The sequence below is a fragment of the Sarcophilus harrisii genome, chromosome 3, assembly GCF_902635505.1.
Source record: "Sarcophilus harrisii chromosome 3, mSarHar1.11, whole genome shotgun sequence".
Classification (NCBI taxonomy): Eukaryota; Metazoa; Chordata; class Mammalia; order Dasyuromorphia; family Dasyuridae; genus Sarcophilus; species Sarcophilus harrisii.
In genome coordinates, this window is record NC_045428.1 from 67,207,297 (window position 1) to 67,216,754 (window position 9,458).

A 9,458-nucleotide genomic window follows, 5' to 3' on the forward strand; every position below is an offset into this window, starting at 1 on the left:
ACAACCAGACCAAACAAACACAAAATTAGAACTTTACCTGTAAGAGGAAGTTTGGGCTTTACTGTATATAACTGTGCAGGACTTTGGTGAGGGTTCATTCCATATCTTAGAGGAATCTGAGATATTCCTTTACTATATTCCTTCCTGAAATAATCTGATATTGCTTGATCATACTGAGCAGTATGAGTAAAAGCCTACAAATAATACAACAGACATTTATATAGTAAGATAGCCATTTTATTTTTCAAAAAACTTTTTTTGCCAGAATAATACATCAAAAGTTTACTATCTTATGTATATTAACAGATAACAAATCCTTGTACAACAAAAACAAATCTTAAAATATCTTTGAGAATTCAACAAATAAACTCTACTGAAACCAAGGCATTATTACAAAGAAAATTATTGCTCACAATTCTCTAGACATAACATTGATCCATAAACATTTAAGAGAAACATCTTCAATAGATGTAACTTTACCTAATACGAACAATCTTAAAAAAAATAAAAACCTTACATCAATAGGATGAGGTACCTATTATCCTCATTGTCCTATTTGCTATTGGACTTATCCTCAAGTGACTTTAAGTAAGCCTATAGAAGATGGCTTAAGTTGTAATACTTCAAAAACTTTTTAAAGTGTTTTCATACCTTTAATGCCAGCTGCCTTCTAGTCTCCATAGTAGTATCTTTGGTATCAGAATTGAGCATTTCAGTTGAAACCATTTCATAATCCCCTGGTTCACATACGACTGTCACTCGAGCATGATTTTTTGCAGCAGCTCTAAGTAAGGTTACTCCACCTTCAATGAAGTATCAAAAGTCAATTTTATTTACCCATAATATCATCTTCTTAAAATAAATAAAATCTCAAGTCATTTAAATGAAATATTTTAACTTCATCTCTTGGGATAAGACTAGCTGCTATTTAAAAACAAACAAACAAACAAACAAACAAAAAAAACAAAACCACCTTAGTCACTAAAACCTAAAATATCAAAACATCTTTTTTCCAAAAACAGACTAAGATGTGTGGGAAATTTTATTCAGTAATAATGAATACCAAAATCTTGTCTCATAACTGTTTTCATTACATATTCTATCAAAAATTCTCGTCTTACCAATATCAATTTGTTCAACAGCTTCCTCTATCGTTACATCTGGAGAAGCCACGGTCTTCACAAAGGGATATAGATTACAAACAACAACTCTGAAGGTGGAAGAAAATTAGAATTCACTAAAAATGGACATTATTAATTTTCTTTAACTTAAAAAATTATAATCTTTAAAAAATGAAAATATTCAACATAAAAAATAGGCTATTCAGACTAAAATCAGCATCAAAATCAGGCCTCAGTCCCCTCAACTCTAAAAATATTTAATTTTTGAGTTCAAGAGTTCAAACATACCAAATTGGACAAGGGGCTAACATCTTAATAGCAACAGCAAGAAAAGATATATTTACAAAAATATGCCCACACATTGTTTTGATTGGTCCTCTTAATTATATTAAAGTGTAAGATCCTGAGAACAACTGTGCTTACTGTTTTCCAGTTCAACTCCATATATGTTAACTTCATCCTGTTACCATTAGTCATTGCATTGTAAAGGAATATTGTTTGCATGCTCTGTCATACCATTATTTGTAACATCAGTTAATTTTTAAATAATTTTTTCTTTTCAATTTAACAGTTAATCTCTATCCTTTCATAACAAATTGGATTTCATTTCCCCCCACTCTTCTGTGTGCCTCTCTTTGAAAGCAAATAAAGTGTTTATTTCTGTATCCTCATTTCAACCCCTAATCACCTATTTCTCCCTCTTCTTAACACTACCCTCCTTCTTAACTGGGAAATGTTAAAATGAGCTTAGAAATAGAAACATCTAAATTACCCTACTGCAACCAAAAGTTTTGTATATTTATCCCCACCCCCAAAAAAAAAAATGTTTATCAGAATTTTATTTCATAGGGACAAATAAGCCACAAGTACATCTGAATTAGATTTTTTTTCTTCCTGAAAAACTTCCTATTTGATGACAACTCATACTAATTTGTGAATATATGTTATACTTGACTTAAAAACACTTTGCATGCCGAAGACCTCTATGGCAGGTTGTTAATTCTAAGTTATGATTTTAAATTATTTAGAGAAGCTTGTGTGGATGGTCTGGTTAAGACAGTCAAGAGAAAATTTAAATGCAGGTAACTTTTTCTCCAATAAAAATCTTTTAAAAACTTTTTATTTATGTATGTGTGTATACACATATATGTGTAAACATACATATGTGTGCATATACACGTATGTATGTGTCCACAACAACACTACTTGGGATAATAAAAACCTGTAAACAACAGATATCCAAAGATATGGCTGAATAAGATGTGATATATAAATATCATGGTGCCATATGAAATATGAATTAACAGAAGTACAGGAACATTTCTATTGGAAGAACAGTAGGGGCAGCTAGTTGGTCTAGTGGATAGAGCACCAGCCCTGAAGTCAGGGGGACCCGAGTTCAAATCTGACCTCAGACATGTAGCACTTCCTAGCTGTGTGACCCTGAGCAAGTCACTTAACTTAATGTAAAGATATTTATTTGAAGAATGTTTTGTCAAAATGAGTCATCAATAAATTGTTTTAAAATTAAATGTCAGTTCACATAGTAATAAATCAAAATTTTCTCAGCAATTTTAGGTTCTGTGATTTCTTATATCTAATTTTCTCATCTAGGTTATCCAGATAGTATGTATACACACATAAACATACGTTTAAGTGATCACTAAACAAAGAAACAGAGAAGCAACAGTGAGTTCTAAAATTTTATGAGAAAAAGAAGCCTATTTTTATTTATCATTATTCTAGCTGATCTTTGGAATAATCACTTAATAGGCTACCTTATAAGACTGAAATCAAGTCTGGTCATGTCAGCTTGATCTTCTGGAGAGTTACGAGCCAAGATTCCTGAGAGAAATTTTTAAAAATAAAATTAAAAAAAATTAACAAAAAAAGTTAAGGTAAAAAAGTTACCTTACTTTTTAAAAAAAGTCAGCATCATAGTAATCAATCACTTTGCAGGAGTCCTCAACAAATCATTTTTCTCTCTCCCTCTATTCCTCATATTTAATCACAACCAAAGCAAAGGGAAATAGTGTAAAATGCAATCTTATTGGCTCAAGTCACAAATCTAGAAGTGAAACCTGATAGGCATATACAGCAAATGGAGTCAGCAGAGTCCTAAACACAACAAGGTACAGAGAGGAAGTAAACCTTAGTAGCACTGGTCTATTATTTTATCCACTGGCCTTCTTCAGGAGTGAAATGGGGAAGGGATATACAGAATAACATTATAAAAAGTAAGCAAGATAAGTAAGTTCTAGTAGCTTCCAGGGTCCTTTGGAGCCAAGATATTGGCTCAATGTGCACTCCAAAGGCTTCCCACAGGAAGAGTTGACAACAGATTTAAGCTTATAATAAGTAAAGGGGTATATTCCAAGAGTGTGCAAAATATGGGACACTAAATGAAAGAAAGGAAACAGCCTAATTAAGCAGAAAATGGATGAAATGTGAAATAAGACAAAAAAATAAGGCAAGGAACCATTCTATTAAGAGCTTTAAATGGCAAGCTGTATTTTAAGGATATCAATTTTGCATTTATGTGACAGAGGAGAGACTGACAGGAAACTAATTAGGAGGCTATTGAAGTGAAGAAAGCTTCAACTAGGATAGTACCCATATGAGTAGAGTGAAAAAAAGGGAAGCAAGAGACATTCTGAAGAACTGAAAAAACTTTCCAATTGATAACAGGTAAGAGAAAATAAAAACTGAGGATGATTCCATTCTTTCTATTCACTAATGCTTTTAAGTACACTATTCAAGAATTTCCTAGGAAATTATTTTTATACATTTCAAATTATAAGCACACCAAACAAGTACTTACCAGCATGTACTGCAGGATGCAATGTTTTCACACGTCCTCCTAACATTTCTGGGAATCCTGTCAGTTCAGAAACATCTCTATAAAGAAGTTGTTTAAAAAAAAAAAGACAATGGTTTCTATTTAACAAATCATACAATTGATAGGTTCACAAACATTTAAGTTTCATCTGGGGCAACTATATAAATGACCACACTCATTTTTAAAATGGATCTTTATTAATATTTATTGTTTTTCTATCATGTAGACTTCCCCACATACCCTTTTCTTTTGCTCTTGTATAGACACTTGTTATAGCAAAAAACTTAAGAAAAAGAGAAAAGAAAAATTTCAGCAAAACTTATTACTATATTGAAAAAAGCCTGGTGTTATAGCTACTGTTCCATATCCATGGATCTTTTCCCTACCCTTGTAGAAGAAGCAGAATGAGCTACATCTTCTCATATATCTTCTTTGGAGCCAATCTTGTTCTTTACAATTCCACAATGTATACTTTTAACTGTTTCATGGTTGTCACTACACTTTTGTAGTCCTTTTGTTTATTTTTTTTTCCTGGCTGTGCTTACTTTACTTTATACTAAGTCTCTCCATGTTTCTTTGTATTCATCATGTTCATCCTTTCTTATAGCATAGTAATTCAATTGCATTCATTTACCACAAAATCAAAAGTATGCACTTTGCTTCCAGTTCTTTGCTACTACCCAAAGTGTTTTTATTTAATATTTTGATGTGTAGGAAACTTTTTTCCATCTTTGGTTACCTTTGCCAATTTGTTAGATGTGAGGTGAAACCTAATTTTTATTGATGATTTGGAGCATTCTTTCATGAGGTTTTAATAGTTTGCATTCTTCTTTGTTCTTTTTGTCTTTGAGTAACAAATCCTTTTCAGAAATATTTAATACAAATATCTTTTCCCAATCAAGCACTAGATGCATTTTTTCCCGTGCAAAGGATTTTTTTTTAAATTTCATAATCAAAATTATCTGATCTTCTATAATTGCTTCTACTTCCTCCTAGAATTAGGAATTCATATCCTACCCACAGCTGCATAGGGTATAAGATGTCCTGATCTCATTTTTAATGCTATATATTTTAATATTCAGACCATCCATTTTGATTTCATTGTGGAACAGTAATTAAGATTAGTCTAAACCTAATTCCTACCAGAACATTTTCTAGCAATTTTTAAAACCTGTTTCATTTCACTCTTCAAAGATCTGAAGATACTATTAAATTTATAAAGTATAATACATAATGATTGGATTCTCATTGAATCATGTTTTTTTCAATCTGAAATTATTTTTCTTTTCTTAAAAAAAAAAAAATTTGTTAATTTTTTTTTTTTTTACATTTATATTTCCTTATACAGGATTATTCCAAAAGTTATCCTACAGTCGGGCTAGGCAAGGTCTCCTGTCTCACTTTCCCCTCCAAAGTCAACTGGGTCCAGTGGCCAGATTTAGATCAGGATGACTGGAGATAGCCCTGGAGGCAATGGGATATTTTGACTTTTTTTTAAAGCTAAGATTTTCAACAGATCTGTTTGATTGAGTCTGCACCCATTTACTGATTAAGACTAGGTATTAATTGAGGCAAAGAATCTCTTTTACCAAATACAAAAAAAAAAAATCTAGGAGGGGAAGCTCTTCAGGGTTTCTGGCCAAAGCAGAAATGATTGCTATTTATATTCAATTTGAGTGAATGAGGGTCCAAACAATGATCAAATGGGCCTTGACCCTGGACCTATTGGTGGCCACTGAGAATCATAATGATTTTGATTTAAGGCATAGTCCCTAGCCAATACAAAGAAAGGGGTGGAGCAAGTCAAGTTTTCTTCTCTTCTTTGGGACCAACCTTGCTCTTTATAATTTATTAGCAATTTGATTGTATTGTTCGTTCCCTTAATATGGCTGATAGTCATTATGAATAGTTTCCCAGGTTCCTGCTTACTTTATTTGCATTTTGAAAATCTCCCTATTATTTTCTACATTTTTCATTTTCACTATTTTTTTAAGGTAGGATATATTTCCATGGCAGGATAATACTCTCATATTTATGTACCATAATATTCACCCATTCCCCAATCAATGGGTATTCCCAAAACTTTGCTACCACACAAAGCACCTCTAAAATGTTTAGTATATGTAGGCTCTATTTCCCCCAAAATTTTAACTTTTATGAAGTATGTGTCTAGCAATAGGATCCCTGCATCAAAGGGGTCTAGATGCTGTAATCATTTTCTTCGTATTATTCCAAATTTTTTCCACAATAGATAATCAAAGACTTCTGAATACTGAATTCTATATAGACTGCAATAGGTTTATTAGTTCCACTTAACAGCACATTCTTAAGAACTATTTCCAAACAGAAGAACATAGAGACATACATCTAAAACAATGGAACAACAAGGAGAATTAGGGCTGTATGCCATGCCATTACCTAGGCATGGATCCAAAAGCCAGACTCCATTCCCAGACCAAACCCCCAAAACAAGAGAAAGTTCTTTTCAACAATATTACAATTTTGAACTATTATGATCAAATAGAATAGAAATTTCCTTTGAAATTTTAAGTTGTAAGCAAGTATAATGTTTTATAAAACAATATATTAACAATTCTTATTGTTATATTTCTGCATGTTTAACTTAGATCTGAGGCACAGGAATATAAATTCACTTTTTTTTTTTTTAAAGCAAAGTATCTTATTTTACTTTTTTCTATACTTTTAAATCCTGAAGAAAACATGCATTTCAAAAGCAGAAATAAAGAAAAGTATCTCTGGCATGGGAGACAGGAAGTACAAAGGCATGGCAAGAGAAGATGATGCATCAGGTGTGGGCAACAGGGGGAAAAAAAAGGACAATTTGGAGCAGAAGGGGAATGGGCAAGAGGAGAAATACATAAGGGTACAAAGGCAAGAAGTTATAAAGGGCTTTAAACAGTTTACAACAAATTTTGTTCCTCAAGGTAATGACAGACTAAGAGAATTACATAACTTGGTGAGACCTGCACTTTAAGGCCTTGGGCCACAGTAGAGAAGATCAATTAGGTTAATGCTATAATTCAAGAGAGGTGAAATGTGGGCCTGAAGCACCTAGTGGTAAATACATGAGTAAAGGGATATCAAAACACAGACACCTCATGGAGGTAGAAACAGGATATTTGACTAGGTATATGTGATTATAGACAACAAAGAGCGACACTGCATATACACTGTATATTAATTGTGTGTGTGTGTATATGTGTGCATATATCTATCATAAATGTATATAAGGTTGAATTTATGTATTATAATATATCCATTGTATTATATAAGAGTGACATTGAGATTCTGAGTCCAGGTGACAGAAGAGTGGTGCCCCCAACAGAAATTTCAGAAAAAGTGCAGATGTAAGGGAAAAGTTAATAAGTAATTTTCAAAAGTTGGGTTTAAGCACTCAATAGGGCATCCCATAAGAGATCTTTTCTAACTGATCCACTGTCAATGCATATCTACTCCAACTTACTCCAAAATTATCTTGTCAACTTAGTTAACAAGTATTTACTAAAACAAGATACTGTACTAAGCACTTGTATTTACTGTACATGTGCATATATATATATATATATATATATATATATATATATATTCCCCCCTCTCACCCCCCACATTGGATTATATGACTTTTCCATTACAACTTAAGCTCTTTTTGAGGGAAGAATGTGTTTTGGCTTTTGTCATTTTTTTCACTCTAGGAATTCGGTTCTTGGCCCATTTCTGCCATTTAAGTATATGATGAATTGAGATGTCATCACACTTATTATTAGCCCCGTAGTCCATAAAAGACAGTATGGGCTTGTAAGAATATTTTACAAACAACTTTAGGTTTCTATGTGGCTTGAGGGCTTATCAAGAGGAAGTCACTAATGTTCTACCTGCCAACTTTAGAGATTGAATGTAAATCAACACATGCTATATTCACTTCTCTTGTCTGTTTTTTAATCTTCCCCATGGTTTTTCCCTTTTGCTGATTTTTTTTTCTCCCCCAACATGATTCATAAAGCAATGTGTTATTAAGGACTATGCCTAAGTGCACTGAAAAAAGCAGGTCAATTTTCCAAGAGCCTTCACAGCTGTGAACATCGGAAGGAGTTGCAAAGCAGCCTTTACTGGCACGGGTGTTACTTGTGGACTGAGAAAATAAACTGGAGGCAGAGGGAAGAGGAGAAAGGTGGGGGAGGACAGAGAACAGCAACTGCCTCTCAGTCTCCTTGAATCACCATCCTCCTCTCACAAGAGAAGAAAGTCTACCTGAAGTAAAGCAAAGTTGCATATTGTGTTCCCAACAATGTGTATTAAAAATAAATAAATTTTTAAAAAAGTTCTACCTACCTCAATCCATTTCCTAGGATTTAATCTGCTTCCATGAACCCCTAAATTTCGCAAAATTTGCAAAACATTTTAGGATATATTCCACGAGAAGAAAACAATTCAGACAAAGCCTCTGTCTTATCTCTTTATACTGAAACAGAAAAAGTGCCAGATATCTTACCTAACAGTGAGACCAGCATCTCGAAGAGCTTTTGCGGTTCCTCCAGAAGCCACCAACGTCAAACCAAGAGAATTCAGATTTTTGGCAAAATCCAACAGTCCTGTCTTGTCGGAGACACTAAGCAAGGCTGGAAAAAACAAAAGCAGTTTTTGTTTTTTTTTTTTAATATTCCTCCTTCTCTTTCCCTCCCCTCCCCACCACTTGACTTTTTATTAGAATCATAAATCATTCTGTCGATATTATTTAGGGGCGAGACAAGAGGAAGGGGAAATAATCTCAACCTAGGAAACTTTATCTCAAGTTCAAGAGGAAAGGCCTAGATGCGGAGCCAAGTTTCGCCCGCCAAGTCAATGAGCATTTATTGTGCGCCTATTATATGCACGGAATACAGGAGGTTAAAAATGGTCTAAAAGGGGAAAGATCCGCGCGACTATGTGCAAAGTGCTGGTTTGGAGTTTGGGAGTCTGGGAGGGTAGGGGCGAAGCGGACCGGAAGCTTGGGGAGGAGTTGGGCCCCTCTTCAAGTAAGAGCGGGGATGAGTCCTTTAGCGCGCGCCCCCGCTTCCGCCCAGCGGGGTCCCGTTTGGGAACGCCCCTCCCCCACCTCAGGCCTAGGCCCCGACCAGAGTCCCGGGCACCCCGCCCCCTTCCAGGGCCCACTCCGCCAGGCCTGGTTCCGGGTGGAGAGGAAGCGGCCGCGGCTCGGGGCCCCGCTGAGGGCCCGAGGGGAGGTTATTACCTAGCTGACGGGCGGCCATCTCGGCGGCTGCAGAAGTAGGGCCCATCGGGCAGGAAGCGCGAGAGCTCCTTCTCTCGGGCCCGGACCAGCGGGGAGGGCGGCAGCAGCAGCAGGAGGTGGGTGCGTGCGCTCCCTACGGGGGCCCCCACCGGAGTGAGTGGCGCGTGCGCGCTCCCACGTGGGCAATCAATCCAACCCGGCGCGGGCCGCCAGGCAGCTTCGGAAGTGTCGGCTTCGGAAGTGTCGAGAA

At 35.4% G+C, this 9,458-nt stretch overlaps 1 protein-coding gene across 1 annotated transcript in view; it reads right to left on the reverse strand.

Annotated features, from left to right (window-relative positions):
- Window positions 1–9,458, reverse strand: part of ATIC (5-aminoimidazole-4-carboxamide ribonucleotide formyltransferase/IMP cyclohydrolase) — a 29,713-nt gene extending 20,255 nt beyond the window's left edge. The window contains exons 1-7 of the mRNA XM_031958094.1: window positions 9,209–9,458; window positions 8,471–8,597; window positions 3,943–4,019; window positions 2,900–2,966; window positions 1,122–1,210; window positions 652–803; window positions 38–194 (exon numbers count right to left, since the gene is read on the reverse strand). Coding sequence (XP_031813954.1) covers window positions 38–194; window positions 652–803; window positions 1,122–1,210; window positions 2,900–2,966; window positions 3,943–4,019; window positions 8,471–8,597; window positions 9,209–9,254 — 715 coding nt within the window. The 5' untranslated portion in view covers window positions 9,255–9,458. The remainder of the gene's footprint in view (window positions 1–37; window positions 195–651; window positions 804–1,121; window positions 1,211–2,899; window positions 2,967–3,942; window positions 4,020–8,470; window positions 8,598–9,208) is intronic.